This window comes from Schistosoma haematobium, chromosome ZW (genome assembly GCF_000699445.3).
Source record: "Schistosoma haematobium chromosome ZW, whole genome shotgun sequence".
Taxonomy (NCBI): domain Eukaryota; kingdom Metazoa; phylum Platyhelminthes; class Trematoda; order Strigeidida; family Schistosomatidae; genus Schistosoma; species Schistosoma haematobium.
Window position 1 is genome coordinate 61,741,357 of NC_067195.1, and position 23,480 is coordinate 61,764,836.

At 34.0% G+C, this 23,480-nt stretch overlaps 1 protein-coding gene across 1 annotated transcript in view; it reads right to left on the reverse strand.

Moving 5' to 3' along the window:
- Positions 1-23,480, reverse strand: part of ACSL6_12 (Long-chain-fatty-acid--CoA ligase 6) — a 42,470-nt gene that overhangs the window by 15,158 nt on the left and 3,832 nt on the right. The window contains exons 4-11 of the mRNA XM_035731822.2: positions 16,349-16,416; positions 16,195-16,296; positions 13,929-14,028; positions 11,192-11,361; positions 8,941-8,973; positions 7,599-7,650; positions 5,517-5,596; positions 2,308-2,379 (exon numbers count right to left, since the gene is read on the reverse strand). Of these exons, the coding sequence (XP_035589788.2) occupies positions 2,308-2,379; positions 5,517-5,596; positions 7,599-7,650; positions 8,941-8,973; positions 11,192-11,361; positions 13,929-14,028; positions 16,195-16,296; positions 16,349-16,416 (677 nt within the window). The remainder of the gene's footprint in view (positions 1-2,307; positions 2,380-5,516; positions 5,597-7,598; positions 7,651-8,940; positions 8,974-11,191; positions 11,362-13,928; positions 14,029-16,194; positions 16,297-16,348; positions 16,417-23,480) is intronic.

A 23,480-nucleotide genomic window follows, 5' to 3' on the forward strand; every position in this document is an offset into this window, starting at 1 on the left:
AGGTTTCAAGTCTTACAAGATCTACTCAAAGAAGGAGAAACTACTATGAAAATGGATAAAAAACGAAGATTCTAATGTGCCAGTAGGTGCCGAGCCCTAAGAAGTATCATCATAAGGAATAAATTTCCGTCGAGATTCCGGACAGAATTCAAGAAAAGAAGAGCAAGAAGACAGCAAATAACAACAGCCGAACAAGAATAGGAAAAGTCAAGGCACAGGCCAAACACACAGAAGCAAACGATTAAGTGAAAAGGAGCATTGGAGCTGACAATCAGAAATACGTGGAAGAGCTGCAACAGAAGAAAATATCAGACAACTATATGACACAACGAAGAAACCGACAGGGATATATAGTAAACGAGAGAGACCAGTCAAGGACAAAGAAGGAAAGCCAATCACTGAAACTGAAGAACAGATGAACAGATGGGTAGAACACTTTGAGGAGCTCTTGAATCGGCTAGTTCCATTAAATCCACCGGACATCGAAGCAGCGCCTATAGACCTTCCTATAGATGTCACCCCACCAACGATCGAGTCAATCGAGATAGCCATCGGACAAATGAATAGTGGGGAAGCAGCAGGACCTGACAATATACCAGCTGAAGCACTGAAGTCAGACATAGAAGCAACTGCGAACATATTACAAGTCCTATACATGGAGATTTGGAAGGAGAAACAAGTCCCGACGAACTGGAGAAAAGGATACCTCATCAAGATACCAAAGAAAGGAGATCTAAGCAAATGTGGAAACCACAGAGGTATCACACTACTATGGGTACCAGGAAAAGTTTTGTAAAGAGTATTGCTGAACTGGATGAAAGATTCAGTGGACACCGTACTTCGAGATCAACAGACCGAACTCCGTAAGGATCGGTTGTGCACAAACCGAATCACGACATTATGGATCATTGTTGAACAGTCAATTAAATGAAACTCGTCACTATACATCAGATTCCTTGACTATGAGAAGGTGTTTAACAACGTGGAAAGGAGAACCTTATGCAACCTTCTTTGACACTACAGTGTACCTGAGAAAATTGTCAACATCATAAGGAATTCATACGATGGACTACACTGCAATGTGTTGCATGGAGTACAGCTAAGTGGGTTATAAATGCCTCCGAATCTCAGGGGAGCACTGAATACAATAGATAGCTTGGATGCATTTAAATGATTTGGACTTCTCAGATGACCTAGCTCTTCTATACTATTATTAACAACTAATAAAGGTGAATACAGATAATGTAGTAGCAGTATCTACAATAGTGGGTCTTAACATACACAGAGGAGAACACAATCACACATGATTGAGAATCTTGGGAGAAATGAAAATTTCTACACATCGATGAACCCACAAGGTTTCGATGCAGATGTAGAGGCACGGATTAGGAAAGTGACATCAGAATTCCTACAATTGAAGAACATATATGACTCAAAACGTCTGTCAGCTAACATCAAAATCAGAGTCTTTTATACGAACGTGAAGACAGTTCTACTGTACGGAGTTGGAACTTGGAGAACTTCCACAGCCGTCATCAAGAAATTCCAGGTATTTATAAACAATTGTCTACACGAGTTACTGAATGACCGTTGCTCAGATATCATCAGCAACAGTCTACTGTTGGAGAGAACAAACCAGCTTCCAAATGAGGAGGAAATAAGTAAAAAGTGCTGGAGTTGGGTCGGTCATACATTGTGAAAATCATCAGACTGCATAGTAAGGCAGACACCATCTTGGAATCTTGAAGGGAAACGGGTAATAGAGAGACCAACGAATACATTTCGTCGGGAATTAGAAGCAGACATCGAAAGAATGAATAGCACTCAATAATAACTAGAATGGAGTGCTCTTGACATACTTAGAGAATACTCATGGGTGATATATGCTTTTTCGCCAGAGATAACAGGCGTTAGTGAAGTGAATATTTTATTTCAAATAGAGTTAATATTTAAGATGATGTGATAGTATTTATTATCCTTCACCCTATACGTTCAAGGTAATCCATTTCGTTTGGGGAATGAGTAGTGGTAGCTTAAATTAGCCAGGACGTTTATGACTGGTTAAGTTGGGTAATAAATGTTTTAACAAAAAAGCCATATGAATAGATTTCAAAGCATGGATGATTTGGAAGAACCAAAAACCATGAGCCCTAATGTAAACATTTTTCTGTAATTTGCCTTTAACCAAATTTAAAAGTTTCATAAATGTATATAATCATGCTTGATAGTGTTTTCTATGAAATGTAATTAATTAGGTAATTTCCCTTCAAACTTTATGTGAATACAAATTATTTATTATTAACTTGCCATCGTTAGCTGTTCCATCGTATGTGATAAAGGCAGGAATGAAACATGCGACAAATCTTCAGTTGAAAAATGCTGAAACATAATAAAATATAAACGTAAAAATACAAGTGCTAATAATCAAGAACATCATATTCGTTTTGTACAAGACCTGACAGAGCTTTATAATGCGTACTGTTTGCTTTCATACTCAATACGTTTTCTTTTGTTAGAAAAAACCCTGAGAGAAATCACATCAAACCTGCTAGGCTCAATCTCTCTTTTCAAGAAATACAGAAAATCGATATTGTTCGCATCAAAGGCGATAGCTTTCTTAGATGTCTAAATATAAAATGAAAAGCATTCGCACATCTTTTTGTTGCATATGAAATGCAATGTGTAGACACTGAATTCTACAACCACATGAAAACATATTATTCTGGATCGAAGATGACTATATTACTAGGTCAAATTTCGTACATAATATCTATTTTGCAGCTAATATTTTGTGTTTGATTACTAATCATTAGTAAATACACAACATGATTAAGCAATCATTTATACTTTATTAGACTGTTCTCCCTGGAAATAGCAGTTCACACACAAATAACCAATTAGTCGTAGTAGTAGTAGTATTGCCTGTTACTCCCAATGGAGCATAGGTCATCGATCGGTATTCTCCAACACACTCTGTCCTGGGCCTTCCTTCCTAGATCTATCGAATTTTCGTTCATTTTTCTCATGTCTGTCTCCATTTCTCGGTGTAATGTGTTCTTTGGTCTTCCTCTCTTCCTTTTGCCTTGAGGATTCCAAGTGAGGGCTTGGATTATGACACAATTGGGTGCCTTCTTTAATGTGTGTCCTATCCACTTCCAGCACTTCTTCCTGATTTCTTCCTCTGCCGGGATCTGATTTGTTCTCTCCCACAATAGATTGTTGCTGATAGTGTCTGATCAACGGATCCGAAGTATTTTGCGTAGACAGCTGTTAATAAACACTTGTATCTTCTGGATGATGGCTTTCGTAGTTCTCCAGGTTTCCGCCCCAGTAGACAGTAGAACTGTTTTGCCATTTGTATTGAAAATTCTGACTTTGGTGTTGGTTGACAGTTGTTTTGAGTTCCAGATATTCTTCAGTTGTAGATATGCTGCTCTTGACTTACCGACCCGTGCCTTCACATCTGCATCAGATCCACCGAGTTCATCAATGATCCTGCCCAGATATGTAAAGGTTTTTACATCCTCCAAAGCTTCTCCATCAAGTGTGGTTCGATTGGTGCATGCTGTGTTGTGTCGGAGAATCTTACTTTTCCCTTTGTGTATGTTGAGACCTACTGCTGCAGATGCTGCAGCAGCACTGGTCTTCTCCTGCATTTGTTGTTATATGTTCGATAGAAGAGCCAGATCATCTGCGAGGTCTTGGTCGTCCAGCTGCATCCTAGCTATCCACTGTATCCTATGCTTCCCCTCAGACGTTGACGTCTTCGTGATCCAGTCGATCACCAGAAGAAAGGGTAAGGGTGAGAGTGAGCAACCTTGTTTGACACCGGTCTTTACCTCGAACGAAATTAGTCGTACAAAAAACTAATTATCATCCTAAATAACGTATCAGATGATGAAATATGAGGTAGTCTAATGGTGAACTAGTATGAGAAGCATTTTGATATTCGTCGAGTGAATATGAAATGTAAACTAGTTATACAATATTATTTAGGGAATCTTGTTTACATTTTATTCTTTACGTTCAGTTCCGACAAATAATGAAACTTTAAGTGCTTGATGCTATCTTAGCTGTTTTCTACTGTTTAAGAAAATTAAATGCGCAGTGATGATGAGTCTCATACTAAGACGAAACGGCCGTCCAGTACTATCAGGTTTTCAATGGTGGTCTAACATTGATCCATTCATGATACCAGTTTAAACTAAACAATCTCCACTACACTATACCGATAATCAAATAATAGTCAATGCATTATAAAACCCGTTCTTAAAATCGTTATTTACATTAAGAAAGTAAGCGCTAACAGGATTTCATACTTTTTTTAAACCCACCATTCATAGATATCAGTGATGGTAAAGCATTTTATCTTATAGGAATTTACTATTTCAAGTTACTGGTTGCCGATGCAAAGGTTAGTTGATCAGTTCAGCTAAGTATATAGTATTCGTTTTGACAACGTTTGAATCTGAAACCATCAAGGTACAGGTAATGGAGCATTTAGTTTCCTTTGAGTGAGATAGTCATTAAAGAAGATCCAGATGTTAGCCATATTTACAGCCGTTCCGGTGAAATACTTAAAGAAACTTCATGAAATTATATGTATTCTATTTGGAAAGAAAACCTCAAATATCATAGCTTATTTATCCATACCGTTAGCAAATATTTCGAAATGATGTGTCCCAATCAAATGATTTCATGAAAATAAAAGCATGAAGACAGGTCAAAAGTTCATAAATACAAATATAGAACAATTTCATTGTAAATTATTGATAATTTTTGATGGAAAACCAATATAATTATTATCTGTTAAGATACGTCTCATTTTAATCAGTAGAGAAAAACATCCTAATTAAACAGAAAGTAGTCGTTCGAACAAACGTGAATCTATGTTTAGTAATAAAGTTAAACTGGTCCATTTAAAGAACAGTGGATCCCTACATATAAAACTTCTAATAGCAATACAAAATACTCTGGTTTTGCTGTCAGGAATATTGGTGTGTAAGAAACTGACACAAAAATCATTTATGAAAACGGTAAAAACCCTGTTTTAAAGCTAACAAAATATAATTACATGAGATTCATAAATCAGTCATCAGGTAAATGCAGAAAATATTTCTGATCGTTTGAAAATTTCCTTTAGATACTTATTCTTTTGCTTTCACTTAAATCTCTTATTTAACTGTTTGAAGCATTTTTGATTATCTTGTCCTCCAATATATACAGTAACGACGATTGAAGTTAAGAGAAAATCTATGTAACTTTATGCTTAGGAGTTACCTTGAATTTATTCTCCTCCTTCCCAACTCATGAATTTGACTAAATAAAACCAAAAGGGGTCTATCTTCCAAAATAAAACTCTATCAAACAACAAACGTTTTCTTTCAATTAGTAATGGTAAAAAAGACAATTAACTTCATATATAAATATATCTACTATTTTATGAATATATATGTCTCAAAATATACGATATTTGACTAGATTAGGAATATTATTATTATTAATTCTAGACTAACATTTTCTTCTGCCAAGCTAATAGTTAGCTTTGCGGCATTTAAATAAGCTTTGTTTGTTATCATAACTCCTTTGGGTAAACCTAGTGGAAAAAAGGGTAAATGAAAAATGAGAACAATGAAATTTATCGTATACTCCTGTTTTCTTTAACTGTTATAGCATAAATTAAGATATAGATTCATTGGTTCAGTTAATTCAATTTTTAAAGTTTAATCATCATGAATCACTGCGGAAATGTATAAAATCAAATTCTCACTATTTATATACTCTTGCTGAACAGTAGCTTCGATATTAAGGAAAATAGTTTATCTGCGCCACTGTTTTTATACAGTATGGTAATACTGTATGGCCATGGTAATATTCCTTTTTATGAAAGACTGTACAGTTCAAAGAAAATATTGATATAATAATCGCGTACTCACTTGGAAATAATTTCACCATTTCACCGCTTCGGTCTTGATTCTTTATCGGTGGAGTCAGACAAGTCCTGACTGATTCAGAAACCCATATCCCATAAGGAATTATAACCATACTACATCACCGGTTACTTGAATGTTAAAGTTCAATCACTGAATTTTAACTCTACGATTCTATAATATTATTTAAATTAGGAGATCCCAAAATCGTTGATTCTACCTCACATGACGTCATAGGTACGCACTGCAGAGAAGTCATAGAATATAATGAAGCTACAGTTTTGTATCTTGATTTTGAGTATTTCTTCAGCTAATATTACCCTATGATAGAAACTGCTTTAGACACTTAAAAATTAAGGCCGTAACATATTATTTTCATAAGCTCTTCGTTAAATTACGAACCTAATTAAGGGTAATGTTTTAGTGTTATAATTACTGTTAAGAGTTATAAGTTCATAATTTATTGAGAATTTATTCAAAATGTAAACAGCTAACTGCTTTGAAATGTAAATTATGATAATGGAAATCTCTATGGTGCCTTCATTTAACATAGGCTTTATAAATGGTTAGCTCTCATGATTTTCATTGGATTAATTAGAAAAAAACAAACACAAACTGTCCGCCTCCTTATGATATAGACTTAGCAACAACTACTTAAAGATTTGAGGTACAAAACTCCAACTTAGTACGTATTATGATATATATTCTAGATTACGTGTGCCAGGTCGAATAAATTTCTATCATAATACTCAAGAACCTATCGAAAATAATCGACACATGTTAAAATTATATTATTTAGCGCATATGACTTTTTACAGTACGTTACTGTTTGCAAAACGACCGGTGAGATATAGAGTTTGGAGTTTAAAAATTTTATGTAACACCAAGATGAGTTCAACAGAAAGAATGTGAAATTTTCTACTAACCAAATCAAGCTATGACTACCAGATATCTGACTTTTAAACGAACAGCTCACATAGATTGTTTTATTTGAACTTTAACATGGAGATTACTAACAGACAATGGTGTTTGTATTATGATCTACCAAACCTCACATCCGAATATCGGCACTACAAAAAACAATGTCATTTATTTCACTACTTCATTTGTTTACAAAATCAATGACTGAAGACTATCTCAATGGTATATAACAAATATATATTATTTTTAATGATAACACTCTATCCAATGATCAATTTCCTTGAAATTATGATTATTTTAAAAACTATCTGTTTTTATCTTAATTACATTTTTTTCTATATTCAACCTCCTTATACATTTGAATTCACTGAGTTGATCCAACTCGTGTATTCGGTAATTGGTAATGGATTTGTTAAAAGTGGAAATTTTCTTCACTCAAGGTGATCCTCTCCAATCATATGTTAATCAAGAATAAAAGTGAATTAGATATTAACTGTCTGGATTCACTAATTAGTCTTCAGTATATTAATTTATTCTAGTTGAAAATTATTTTTTACCACATCTCAATAAATGTCGTTAGAATAGGCTACATGGAGTCTATGAATTAAGATTAAATTATTTTATTTTACATTAAGGTGTGCTTTCAGTGTTCTCTAACTTTCTAAATTGCTTTTAAACCTTAAAATGACATTCGTTTGTTACAAATACATGAAAATTGTCGATTTCCAGTGTTATAAATAAATCTACCTAGTGATCCACTGGTATATAATATCATGCATAGATCGTTATCATCCGGGACCTAAAAATAAAATATAGAAGCAGAAGCTTAAAAAAGAACATATTAGTCGGTATATGGTGACTTAAACTTACTTAAACCATATTTCACGAAAAAATAAGAATAATTTTTTAACTGAATAATGACTTTTTTAGGACAGAAAATCGCAAATATTGAAATCAGTTGTTGACATTCAGCTAGAATCATGGATATGGATAAGTTCTGTTTAAAATTATATTTCAATAAAATTATAATGATTATATGATATACTATTTTCCTAATACAATCATTTAATTATTGTAATATTCTGACTATCATCCCTTTGAAATGTGAGGTACTATATACTTTATTGTCCGACCAAATGACTATTTCAAGATGGATGTGTGAATCAGCACAACGGAAACATTACTGTAAATCGAAAAACGACTAATAGCGTTCTACGTATTTCATTTTTTCATTAATATCTATGTGCAGAACATACAAGAGATTGAATTAAAATATTCAAGAATATGTACTAGTAATAAACTGTATTTTTACAAACCTTTGTTGTCGTGTGAAAAGAGTTTACAGTTATAATAAATTACTAATAATCATCTGCCCTGAAGAAGATCAAGTTAATCATTGTGCCATTTCGAAAGAAATGTCATTCATTTTAACTGAATGGCTTTATCAAATGACGCTTGACGCTAATCTTTACCGTAAACTATCTAACGGTTATGTACTACATGTAAGTGTTACTTTCATCACTCTATAAAATCATATCACCCAAAAGAACTACTTTGAAAGTTTACCCCTTCCTGATCAATTTATATATATATATATATATATATATATATATATATATATAATTGAGTTGTCAATCTCAAACACATTAATTGTTCAATCTCTAAATGGTTATTGAGCTTAGAAGAAATTCGAATATTGAAATTACTGAGCTTGTAGATGATTTCCACGTATTTTGAAATAATTTCAGAATTACTTAAGAGGTTTTCACAGGATGATGCATTTTATAAAGAAAGAATTGATTTGGTTTATTTAAGATAAACGTTTTAAACCTCGGTTTTTTAATATTTTAATCACTGTCTTTAAGAAGTGGAAGCTACGACAAATCAAATATCTCTTCGTAATGTAGGAGGGTTGGTATAAATTTTTTTTATTAGGCTACGATTCATTCAATACTAAGAATCAACAACGTTTCTAAACAAATTCAAAAAACTTAACAATTGGTTCGCTAACACGACTATATTCAAATATGTCAATATCGAAAAGAACAGTTTATATAATAGTAACCAACTGACGGTTCTGCTGACTTACCTTTTCAGGTAAACGATTAGTACATCCTTTTTCCTGAAATATAAGTAAATATTAGGGTTCTTCATTACGAAATCAAGGATAAATTGTGAAGTAAATAGCTGAAAACAAAAACTGCATGGTTAAATTGCAAGTCGCATAGTAAGGACTCTATAGGCGCCTTTCATCATTTTTGTTCAGTGGATTAATAGCAAATATTGCACTTCCTAAATATTTCTTTCATAGAAGAGTGAATATTATCGTAGTTATCTGAGACTTCATTGGAATTTTATGATTTACCGCTTATGTGGAAGATTATTTTTCACTTATGTAATTCACGTTGCAAATACCATTGAAAACATGGGTATTTATAGCTTAATGAACCAAGCAACTTAGTTTACATTTTGCAAATCGAACCTGTGATTTTTTGCCAGACAGATCCTTGTCATTATCACAGTAAGAGAGTCACATTATTAAATTAATCTAAGTCAAAAGACCTGGCTAAAAATTATTGTCATTTAAACTACCGAAATAAATGCTCATCTTTCGCTACTGTTTACTTTTTTATTCAGTGTGTATTTGACCTAGTATACGTCAGTAAGCTTGATTGTTCTGAGTGAATACTTTCCTGGTTGAAAATAGAGATCATCGATTCATTCTAAAAGTAAGTTTTTCTCACTATAATACAAAGTGTAAACAATAGAGTAGTATATATGCACTTAATAAAAAAGTTAGCGTATTCATAACTATGAATAGTAAAATAAACACTTAATTGATGTTATAACACTCTACTATTGGTTTTTTCCCTCATACTAACGTTTATAATTCTCTTGATTGATAAATTTTACAGAATTAGGATTTGTTTGAATTACTTAAAATCATATATAACAACACTGTAATAGTTCGTGTTTATAATTAAGTGGTTCACTTTGTCAATGTCACGTATCTGAATGCAATATATATATATATATATATATATATATATATATATATATATATATATATATATATATATAAAAACAATCAGGATTCTTAAAACCATACTTTATCCTTTAAAATTAACTGAAAGTTTATTGATTATGTTACATAAGCATTACGAATACGACACATGTATACGTGAACAGAGATATCAAATTTTTGTCAAACGTGTATAATATGTTATATATAATCCGCTTAACTATATTATCATGTCTTAATAAACGAATTTTCTCATCTTAATACTCCATATCTCTAGTTGGTAATCTAAGTGAGTTTGCATCATTTCATCAGTGTATGACCTGACAGAAATTGAATAATGAAAATGACTTGACTAAAACAAACGCGATTTCTAGTTTTAAGTTCAAGAATAAACTTATGCATAATGGACAAGAAAAGAATTACACATTTGTGCCTTCTACTGAAAATGACACTATGTACCCCAGATCGGTGAATGCCGTTGGCTAAGCAGTGAAAATATGTACCACTAAACAGTTGTTGTGTCATAGCTTAAAACTTTCCAACTTCGTGCAATTATGATTTTATACATTATCGAACTCAAGAAGCATTAATCCTCGAGTTGGGCACTCCGCATTCAGATAATTTTGTCGAAGTCAAATGATCCACATTTGCAAATCAAATCAACTCCTGAGATCTAGTACAACTGACAATATCAATCTTATTCTTTATATAGCTGGAATATACCAGTTATGATTTATCACTTGAACTTCACAAATTCACATCGAAAAAAAGTCATAAGTGAGCACACGACTAACTTTTAGTTCGTTAGTGAGACAGATGTTACCAGTTAAACTTAATAAATGTTACGAAATATAAATGTGGATATATGAACCATTTGATTTCTATTTAGGGGTCTGAAAGCAATACGCTCCACAAAAAGATTAAAATACCCTGAGTTTGACAACGCATGAAATAGTGGTTGCATAATATTGAGAAGTTTCAAACTCAAATATATTAACTTTAAGGTCCCCCACAGTCTTGATTGATTGTTTAGCTGAAGTACGTCCTCTGAAACAATGATTTCATCAACAATCCCTCAGCTGATTATATGGGGATATTTTCCGAAAGAAAGAATTCATTGAAGTCAAAGAATAGATGATCGCTACTTCGTAATTTATAAGTGAAAGTGACCAACTTTAGTCCTTGAAAATCTGTGTAGAAATAAAAACGAATCCCAGACACGGTGGTTTTACGTAGACATGATCATAAACCTTCCAGTTTTCTATAGTTAATTCCTTTCAAATAAAATAAATGCTTTTTGTTATTTAGTTTAACATACCAACATCTCTTCAAATGTGAACAATCGAACTTTATCTGACCATTCTTTTTTAAAAGATTCGAATGTGTTGTCTGGCTCCATAATAATAAATACTTTAAGTTTATGTGGATTGATTTTGTTCAGATGGCAAGCTTGAGATATTGTGTCACAGACAATAATTTTTAGTTCAGCTAAATTAAAATTGGAAGAAAAAATAAAGCTTGAAATAAGTGTACTTATCCGCAAGATAATCAACTATAGGGTTTCAGTAGTGATTACAAAACGATAAATAAAGGTTCATCTTGTAGTTGGATTGAATTTGTATTGTATACTCTTATCAAGTTGGATGATTAGTAAAACAGGACTAGAGCTATTCGTCTGAAATCTAATAATTTGATTGTATGTTAGCATTATAAATATGAAGAAGGTATTGATGTTGTCTGGAACGATAATGAGAGGAATGAAATCAAACAATTCAGCTCAGAGAACGCAATACTACTGAAATATAGAAACATGATCACAAATTTATCTGTTTATCAAACGTGTTGCAAGTGTCAGTTCTATAAATTCAGATATACTTGGTTGCAATAATAATGTCTTTTTCACTTGACTAAAATGGCTTTCAAAGTAATAAGGTACTACTCTTTCTGAAGAAGCTCATCATATTACAATAATTGTTAGATTTCATACTTTTCACACAATATGCACAGAATTATAACCTACTTTTTAGAGTTAATCAAGCTTCATATCATCTAATAATTTTTATTTCGGACTTGAAGTATTGATATAGAAATATAAACATAATAAACTGGTTTTAGTACATGTTTTACACTATAGATATTTGTAACCACACCAGAGTAAATATTTACCGGGCTTCCAACTCATAAGTTATATTAGAGACAAAAACAAAATCGATTCTTATCCTAATGTTTTGTAGTTAGACCAATCCTCATTAATTAGTACGAGTAGTTTTAGCAAGTATTCTCCAACATTCGTCAAATATGTATAATATAACGATGTTGACTGAACCGATCTGATTTATTCTCATTATGTTCTTAAATTTGTTCTGATCTATTTAGTTGAAAAAGGGGATCTTAATTTCTTTTGTAAGGATTTCTGTCTTGTTTTCGATCTTTACCAATGTTACCTCGCTGTCTTTTAACTTGTTTTTCTTTCCTCAACGAACTGAAATCTGTAGGCAAACAAGATCAATGATATGATAAAATATTTAATATTTTATTATGGATCAGGGTGGGACCTAAGACATGTTTTATTTTATTCATCTCTTATACCGTAAACTTATTTACATAACAGTTGTTTATGAATTCATGGAAATTAGAGGCCACTCAGGTGAGAAAGTTTTCTAATGACATCCTTGGGGCATTTTAGAATCAATACCTGGATATCACATAAAAATTATCTACGGAAGAGTCAATAGATATGTCAGTGAATTATGTATCTCAAGAGGATTCAAAAGGATTTCTAATTAAGTAATAATAAAGTTCGTTACCAAGTTAGTTACTGGTTTAAACATTTGTTCAGTTCAAAGACCGTGGTTAAAATAATTCAGCCTTTATATGTATTTTTATTACTCAAATATATAGAAGTTCTAATTGAAGTCATTGGTCCATACGAGGTTCAAAATCTTACAGTTCTCTCTAGCGTTCAATATCTCGGATAATGACATAGATAATAAGTTACTCATTTACTTTCAAAAACGATTAAACTGACAAGCCTCATTTTATAAATATCACGGCCAATAGTAACTAAAATAGCTGAGTATTTATTTGGTGACCTAAAAATTCAATATATGGATATTTGGAATTACTTGATAAAAATACCCTGGTTGAGTGATGGCTAAACTACTGCTCACTGAGTGTTTTACATGTAACTACATGTTTTCACACTTAGTCAAGTAGATTCCATAATATTAGAAGAATAAATAATGATAAAATCTGATATTATATAATTGATATTATTATCTGACTACAATTGTTTATGTTTCATTTTAAAGTCAATATCGTTGTCTCATTTTTTAAGCAAATTGTTGTATTCTATTAAAAACAACTTAATCTGTCCAGTATACATGCTACACGACATTAGACCTTACATAAAATTTGTGAAAAAGTGTTTACGAAACTCAACCAATGTTAGTGGATGTTTATGGATATGAAACGTTAATAAAAATGCGTTTTTGCAGGTGATAATCATGATCAAGATAATCCAATGGTAACCTCTGTTGATGAAAACATTAAACGTGTGATTTTCCTTGTGCTTTCCTATTCATAATTACATTTTAGAATCATTACTAGTTATTTAATCTTTAGTGAATGGTTTGGGAACAGGATTCCAGCACTAGGAGGATGTATGAGACTATGAAAAGCAAAACAATGAACCTGACGTCTAACGACTTCCAGATATGTTCAGTAAAGTAAAAATGAGTATTAGGACATGTGTGTGTTTACAAATGTAGGGAGGATGTAGTTTGAGGATCTTAGGTCCAAAGTTCTATAGATTTTACAAAATAACGTTCCCATGATCTTAGTTACAGCATTTATTGGACAGACTTTGCATATTTATTTACAGCTACCTAACAATAAAAACTTTCATTAAAAAAGACAATCACGCGAAATTATAATTTACTGATTTCTAGCTTTAGATGTATTATTAATTTCTTCCTAAGACTTCCTGTTTCGAAAATTTGCTTTGACTCCATAGGATACACGTATTTGCAAGGCTAATTCTTCAAATTACTTACTTTCATTAATGACATGAACTATAGCTTCATCACCAAAAGTACTGTATAACGGTACAGTAACAAACGAGTATGCAGCACCAGCTAACTGTGCTATCACCCACTAAAAAACAGGAAATAAGGAAACTGCATATGACGCGTTACTATTTACAACAATAAATAGCTAAATATGAAGGTAAACAAATGATTATTTCTGTCAAGTTCATACCTCACAAAGTTATAAAAACTTTTGTTTGTGATTGCATCAAGCGGTCAGTAAACGCAGTTTGAAAAACAGCTGTCCTCATAAGTTGTACACTTCTTAAAAATAAATGGATAAAATTTCTCTTTACATACAAACTTCTTGACAGAAATTTTCATGGTATCAAAGTGAAAATATTTCATTTCACGGAACGATATTTTCTGACGAAAGTGACTTAATCTAAAGTGTTACTTTATATTCACGGCATATGTATTAAGTTAATGGAATGCACAGATTTTTAGATTTTAAAGAAACTAAGTATCTAGTTTTTAGCACCTAGGTTTCAAATGACTTAACAAACTTCTAAATAAGTATTTAGATATGTGTATATATATGAAGTAAAATTATTTTAGAAAGAAAAATAAAATAAATGACCATTGAACAACATTTGTAAATTATAACTCATTTTATATCTATATTAAATGAACTATGACCATATAAAACTTTCAGAATAATACTATATGAAAATCTAAAAACCTTTTCGGAACATATGACTAAAACCTTCAGTGACAAATATTCCAATAGAAATGTATTATCTACGTAAATCATTTTAAAGATCATTCGAATAACAGAAAATTGGAAATACTTTGGTCTGTGTATTTTAATTTGACGATGAAATAATGTTTAGAAAATATCTTACAACTAACTAGGTTTGTTGAGTTGACTTCATACAAAAGCAGCATTCAAAGTGTAAGAATGTTATAATTTATACTGAGATTCAGATTAGCATCTTTACAAACAAAAATGAAATTATGTACCACCACATAGTTCTAATGTAATAAATATCTTTCACAATGTTGAACTATGTAAGCAAATGACGTTTCCAAGACATCCCCCTCAGGGTAGAAAAGCATACAAAAAGGAACGTAATAAATTTGGTTTTGCGCGGTAAATCACTTTATCTTATATACACGACTGTTTTTCTATTCAGGACTTGGAAATGCCAGAACTCAGGAAATCACTTTTGTTCTTTTCAAAGTATTAAGGCTAAAAAATGCACTAAAGAAATTATTGTCAGCCTTTGAATGTGTTATTTATCTCATAATCCAAATCGTTTCCAATACTGATAAAATTGCCTACAGTTTGTCAGTCATCATCAACGTAAAACTGTGCACGAATAAATAATAAACGATGTTACCACATCTCATATCAACACAACAAAAGTATTCTCCATTAATCGACGGATAGCTTTTATATCTGTACTAACTAATTTCCATGTTTATTGATGTTAATAATTCGAAGAATTATAATTTGCTGTTCCTAACCCCCATGGTTCACAATCCCCTAATCCTTACAGTAGGATTTACGGTCACATTTGTTATTGTATAACTCTAGTAAATATTTTTCGTTAACTTATTTTACTGCCCCTAAAACTCAACGGTTTAATGTAATAAAATTGGTAACTGATACGGTTCAGTTTGTAAATGTCATTCATACTCCTTTTAAATATCGGTTTACTTTAAACTAGCCAAAATATGGTATGGTAATATGATTAACTTTAAATTTCTACACAAAAGATGGTCTTTATAATATGTGATATTGTTTACTATCGCATTTAGTTTGCTGAGGGGACATATTTTGTACTATTCTACATTAGCTATAACAAAGCTGAGCATCTGATTTTCGTTCAGTAGTTGTTTCTCGGCAAAATCCGGATTCCTAGACGCTTAAAATAGAAGGAAATGAAACACATCACTTTCTACCTAATAAGTTTTAAATTTAACATTATGGTTTTTCACCGATTCCCTATGTTTTACGGAAATAAATTGGCATCCTGAATTATCGTAAAACAGTGATAAAATTAAGTTAGTTTCTAGATATTTCCCTAAAATATTAGGCTTTTAATAGCATCTTATTTCCTGGAAACATCTATGCTTTCTAGTCCGGCTGTAGATTATAAACACTTTCAAATATATTGACTCCGAATCTCATTTTGGTTACATCTCATTTCCTCTTGCTGGCTAGACAAATATTTTATCAAATGTAGATTGTTTAATTAGCTGTCCCGTAATCACATTGAAAACTTACCTTTGGAGAATTTTTTCCATAAATTCCAACAAAATTAATCATGGAGATTTCTTCCATCAGTGTCGTTAACGCTGATCCAAACTGTTGAATTTTCTCATAAACCTGAATATTAAGTTAAGGAAATCATAGTATTCCTCTTCGTTATTATACTTACCTCTTCATAAGTAATCCATTTAATTGGAGAACTGAATGACTGACGCATTCCAAAACAACATTTATCTTCTGAATATTATAAATAAAATTCACAGTTAGTAATAAGTGATTTCGGAAAATACCATTACCCTAGAATCATATTCATTTATTCACTTTGGAATAAGACAGAAGTTTATTTTTAACGAAGATGGAAATTATTCTTATCTTTATGACAAATAATACACACTTAGAAATAAAAACCTAAAAGAAGATTACATAGTACGGTACGAATGAAGAGCCAGTTTAAAATATTTTTTTACTTAACACAAAATAAAAATTCCCTTTTATGTATTTGCTATTATATTTACTTTTTTGTCAAACGCTTCTTGAATATCCTAGCTTTGAAGTTTTTGTAGTGTTATTTTACTATACTAGTAACAATAACAAACAAATGACTTTCTATTATATGTATATATTACAGCTATCTACAAATTAACCTTTTGTTTATCTTGATTTATGATTATCTGCAAACTTGTGACAAAAAAAGTTCAAGGTGAAGTCTTGAGTAAAGTTTATATCTTAAAACATCTAATCTTAGAAACTTGTTTCCAAATAAAGTAATATAGTGTTTATAACCCGAAACTTGATGCAAGTGATGGAGTTGATATGTCATGCATAGAATGTAGTTTATTCACCCAAATTTTCACACGGTCATTGTGGGATTATAGGATTTAAAATAACAACACATTCTATTACAGGAGTTATGAGAACTAGACAGAGCAAATATCTAATATTTCTGCAATGGTACGTACAAACGTCAAAGCCAAGTTATCAACTTGTTATGAGGACGCCATAAAATTGACCACACGACATTCTGAAAGTAGCACTGAAATTGATTGAAACATACGTTAGTATTATGCAAAAGATGACCCCTTGTGATGTCAGACTGCATGTAACCTGACATTGTTTTTTATGTGATAAAAACGAAGATTTAAATCTCCTCGTCTTAGCTGTGAGCAGATTAAATGGTCAAGAGTTCGGGGATATTAAATTTAAAAACTTTTGTAATATGGTCTGCTTAATTATTCTTTCTGAACTTTAAGATATAAGAATAACGATTGTTTACATCATAAGTATTATTTGTTAGACACTAACCATAGCTTTAATATTAATTACTAACCAGTAAAGATGAACCTAATCAATAAACAAAGAAAAACATAAAGCAGGAAACTCCAAACATTAAAGTATATTGAATAATATCTTGAATACTTCAAATATTCGTTTCACTAAAAAAAGAGGGATAACCAACATCAAACAAATAATTCTCAGGTGCCTTTTGGTATTCATTAACCAAACGATCCAAGGTTACAGTGAGTTAACATCTTGAAAATTCGTAAAATCGTTTGATATTTGGTTAAGAATTAATCCAAGCCACACAAACAGAATGAAATGACGATACTTACGGAAAATACCATACTTGCTTCGATTAACAGTCAAACGACTCACATTATTATTATTAACATTATTTACTACGTCATTTATTCACTCTCTTTTATTCCCACTTTATGTATCCTTATTTTTCGACTTATACAGCAGCTCGCCTATGGTCGAAACTCGGTTCTATCTAAACGTTCTAGAGTCACTGACTGGTTGAAAATTGAATTCTACCACCAAATACGAATACGGAAGCAGTTGTTCTGAAACCACGTGCACAATCTAAACTGGCTGCCTTCAACGTTCACACACTAATGCAGGTCGGACAACAGATAGGGTTGGCCATATCTTTAATAAGCCTTAGTATCGACGTCTGTTGTCTTACGAGACCCGTATTCAAGACTCTGGTGAAGTACTACAAATTCACTTTCCATCTGTTGCTTCAAAAAGCTTGTTCTACGTGCGTTTATCCGAGGACCCTGTGGCATCTTCGTTTGGTCTTGCTGGCATTGGTGTCGCACTAAGTGCTAGAGCTGAGGCAGCACTAATCGATTGGATCCCCATTAACAGTCGGTTATGTGCTGTTAGATTAGAAAGTTCCATCAAAGTGAGAAGAAATCGGCGTGAGAAACGATGTCTTTTCGTCATCTTCGCCCATTCTCCGACAGATTACAGCCCGAATGCCACCAAGGATGAGTTTTACCACCAACTAACAGTTCTACAGAAAGTTCATCAGACAGATATTGTAGTACTAGCCGGAGACTTGAATGCTCAGGTTGGGCGTCTAGGCACAGAAGAGAGTCGTTTAGGTGGCCGATGGGGACTCGTTGGTTGCAGGACAGATAACGGGGACTGTCTACTGCAACTGTGCACAGACCACAACCTGTTTCTGGCTAGCACTAACTTCCGGCACAGTCATCGCCGATGTGCCACCTGGCGTCCTCCCTCTGCATCCCAGGCCTGGACTCAGATTGATCACATCGCGATCAGCTACCGCTGGCGTGGTTGTGTACAAGACTGCCGCTCCTTTTGGAGTGCCTATCTGGACTCTGATCATGCCCTGGTCTGCGTCAAACTTACCTTACTTTTCAGTGGCCAACGAAGTGACCGTCACCAAAGGATTGATGTTAGCAAGTTGGTTGCAACTTCTGTTGCAAGTAAGTATCGAACCGAGCTAGCTTCTAGGCTAGCTACCATTCCACCGAAAAGTATAGATGAGCATTGGTTGCAATTGCATGACGTCATGAAAATGGTTAGTAAAGTCACTTGTGGTTTCGCGAAACGTCCCGCTTATAAGCACTGGATTTCTTCAGGCTCCTTACAACTCATTGAAGCCCGTCGGTCTACTCTGGGTGACCGTGAGTTTGACCACAAACGTAGGATGTTACGTAAGGAAATTGGGCAAAGCTTGCGTAAGGACCGAGAAGCCTGATGGTGGTCGGAGCGTGCTAATGAGCTGGAAGCAGCAGCTGCATCTGGTAACTACCGGAAGCTCTTCCAACTCATCCGAGCCACTGGGAGCAAGAAGTCTGGTGTGAGCGAAATAATCTGTGAGGATGACGGCATGCCAATCACTAACATCCATCGACGTCTTGGACGATGGGCAGAATTCTTCGAAGGGCAGTTCAACTGGCCTGCTGCTCCGGCAACATCAGTCAGACTGTCCTGCCCTCCATGGCCGGTGATGACTGATCCACCAAATGAGGCGGAAGTCCGCAAGGAACTCCAACTCTTGAAGCGCTACAAATCACCTGGCCCAGATGACTTTCCTCCGGCTCTTTTTAAAGATGGTGGTGACTTTCTGGCTAAGGAACTGACTGTGTTGTTTACAAAGCTCTGGGAACTAGAAAGTGTACCAACGTCATGGAATGAGTCGATAGTTGTCCCTATCTTTAAAAATGGTTCACGTCATTCCTGTAACAACTATCGGGGATAAGTCTACTTCCGATTGCGTCCAAGCTATTGGCTTCCGTCATTCTTCGTAGGTTGTTCAAAACCCGAGAAAGATTGACTCGCGAGGAGCAGGCTGGGTTTCGTTCTGGTCGAGGATGTATTGATCATATCTTCACCCTCCGCCAAATGTTAGAACACCGTCATACTTATCAGAGGCCAACAATCGTAGTGTTTCTTGACATCAGGGCTGCCTTCGATTCGTTGGATAGGACTGTTCTCTGGGATTGTCTATTGAATAAGGGTGTGCCTGAGAAGTTTATTAACATCCTAAAGGCCCTATATAAAAACACCTCAGGCAGAGTGAGGGCATACAACTACCTCTTTCCATTGTTCTATTCGAGCAGTGGGGTTAGACAGGGTTGCCCAATCTCACCATTCCTCTTCAACTTTGCCATCGATGGCATTCTGGAAACAGCTCTGATGGATGTAAGTAATGGCGGTGTGGACCGTTGCCTGGAGAAAGACTTCTCGACCTTGAGTATGCGGATGATATTGTCTTACTGTGCGATAATGCCCAAGGCATGCAATCCGCACTTAATCAGTTGGCAATCAGTGTCCGTAGGTATGGTATGTGCTTCGCACCTTTGAAGTGCAAAGTACTTCTACAAGACTGGCAGGATTCTAATCCTGTACTCACCCTGGATGGTGAGCAGATAGAAGTAGTCGAGAAGTTCGTGTATCTAGTTTGCTGCATAAGTGCTGGTGGTGGCGTGAGTGATGAGATCAATGCACGAATAGTGAAAGCCAGAGCGGCTTATGCCAATCTGTGCCACCTTTGGCGCCTTCGTGATGTTAGTCTGGCTGTAAAAGGTCGGATCTACAACGCGTCGGTGAGAGCAGTTTTGCTCTACGCTTGTGAAACCTGGCCTCTCCGAGTTGAGGACGTTAGACGACTCCCTGTGTTCGATCATAGCTCTCTCTAAAGGATTGCTGACATCCAGTGGCAACACCATGTTAGTAATGCAGAGGTTCGGCATCGTGTGTTCGGGCACAGAGATGATAATGCAATTGGTGTCACCATCTTGAAACACCGACTTCGGTGGCTTGGACATGTTCTACGAATGTCGTCCCAGAGAATTCCACGTCGTGCATTATTTGCCGACTCTGGGACTGGTTGGAGGAAGCGGAAAGGTGGTCAGTGTATGACACGGTGTCGTGGTATGAAAGAAAGCTGCAAAGGACTGGCTTCTGTCGGTCCTTCACGGCTCCCTGGCTGGGGTCCGAGAGATGGTGCAACACAGTGGCTAGAGACGTTATCAGATATTGCTCAGAATAAAAGCCAGTGGCGATCCTGCTGTAACCTTCTTTTACTTTCTTCATAAAAAGCGGTTGTATCTTCCTTAGCTGAAACAATTCTTTTGGTTGTACTGTTCCGTGTCCTCCATTATTATTATTATTATTATTATTATTATTATTATTATTATTATTATTACACTACCTTACACTAATCTGTGGCCGTTATTGTTATTCTTTTTTTCTTTTACGCTCCTTACCTTCTTTTTTCTCTTCGAATTCTCATTATTTTGCGTGGCGCATATATATTTGGTGCCCTCTTGTACCAATATTTGTGTGTTCAAATAAATAAATAAATCCTAATTTCCCCGGAATCATTTAGCATACGTTTTATTTAATATTCTGATTATCGATGTGGCGCGGCCGTTCTACCGTCCAGGTAGTAATTTACTTCATATTAAAGGAACGAATAAGAGTCTGTTAGATTCACTCAAATCACAAACAATTTGTACTCAGTATCAGCCTCCAGCACAGTTATTATCCGTATGTTGTTTCCATCTTCCATATGAAATTTGAAATCATATTCGGGTAGGTTATACTGCAGTCCGTTATTAGTGATACAGATTTGTTCAAAGCTGGCATACATTTTAGGACATTCAGATAGGCTTTGTGGAAATAATATTGAGTTTCATCAGCCAACAAGCTTGTTATTAAATTATCCGTAACTTCCATCCCCCCCCCCAGAAATCAATTCGAAGTAAATTGAATATTGGCTATCGATGCACTTAAAATAATACATATAGATTGGTCTTGTGAGTGAGGCGCAGTAAAACTTCCAACTAAAATCACTTATGGCTAATCACTAGGTCTTACTCAAACGTACTGGATTTTCACTAGCTACTAACAAAATTTGGAACCTTATCAATCTTTCCTGAACGATTTCATGTCGGTCATCTGGAAAATTTCAAAAAAAACGTATGTACTGACTACAAAACTTGATAGTCAGAAGGTTTTATGACAACAAGAAAAGTAACTCTACTTGACAACCGTCAGAAGTAAAGAATTATAATGGTGTAGTTCAAGCAGTCTGTGAAGTGTGACCTTCCGAGCTGATGATGTGTTGAAACTCCGTCTACGATTCTTGGATTTTTCCGAAGGGCTATTTGAGTGCCTGAAAACACTGTATGAATAATGTTACCGTTCATCATACTGAGCTAGTGTCAATTATCAATCAGCGAAGGGTTCTATTTTGGAACACCAGTTTTGGTGACCTGTATATGTTATACGAATTACATCTAAGAGGGTCCCATTTCCTAGTATTATTTTCTGATACTAAAAAGTGTATCTAGATTCATTTTATGATGCGTTGCTATATAACAATGAAGGGTTATGTATGACTAAGATTTGTTGGTAGTGCACGCTTTTGCTGACTAGTTTCTAAACATGGTGTAAGTCAGTGGCTCTAAGAGTCATTAGGCATGCCTCGCAATAGAAGGTAGTAGCAACTATGATGTGATATTTTGTGCTCCACTCAAATAGTAAGACGCATCTTTCAACCTGACGAAGTTTATCTTCACCGTTTTTTATTTAAACCCTATCCTCAGATAATGTTTAGATCCGTTTATTTAATGTGTATTTACTGTGTGGCATACCTCTCAGTATACTGCTGTACTTTGTATTTTTGTTACAAAAACCATGTGAAGCGTAATTTTCATCCGTAATCAGCTTTAAGTAATTTACCATATTTATTTGGAGGCCACTTGGTACTTAATTATGGGTTAATCAATTGATGACCAAATTATTTATTAAGCTCAACGAATACACTTATTAAGATAATGTTAGTCAGGTTTTAAAAAAGATATGAACTACGTGCTCTACACCCATATTTAATATCACAGTTGTCAGATTTAATAAATAATCCATGAACAATCAACTTTGAAGAATTTTAAGTACCTTTTGTACTACAGAATTTTATCAGATGTTTGCGTATCAATCTGATACAAATAAAGCATTTTATCCGATTCATAAGTGAATTATATCAAAGAATATTTCAAGTTTTAAAGATGACAACTAATAGCCATATTCGACTGCTTGAGTACATAATAAATGCTGTAAAATTTTTGGATACAAGATAGAGGATAATGAAATATGTATGCACACTCATTGTCGTTGATGCCCGACCACTTTTTCTTACCGCTTTATCCTTACATTTTTTATAATTGATTTGAGTTACAATTGTTTATGTAGGGCTTTAGAGCGATCAATGATCCTTTGATTACTTGCGGCTGTGTTAAGTAAGATATATGATCTTATGTTTCTAGACCGATTAACATTTTGAGTTTGACTCAGCGAAACGGTGAGAGTAAGTTATTAAACCATACATAAATAAATAATATATTTGTAATATCCCAATGAGTAGAAAAATTCGATTTTCTGACGTTTCGTGACTTAGTGTAAGCCACTCCTTCGGAGAATAAATAACCAAATTAAAATCAATCCAAGTTTAATTCGGTTATTTATTCTCCGGAGTGGCT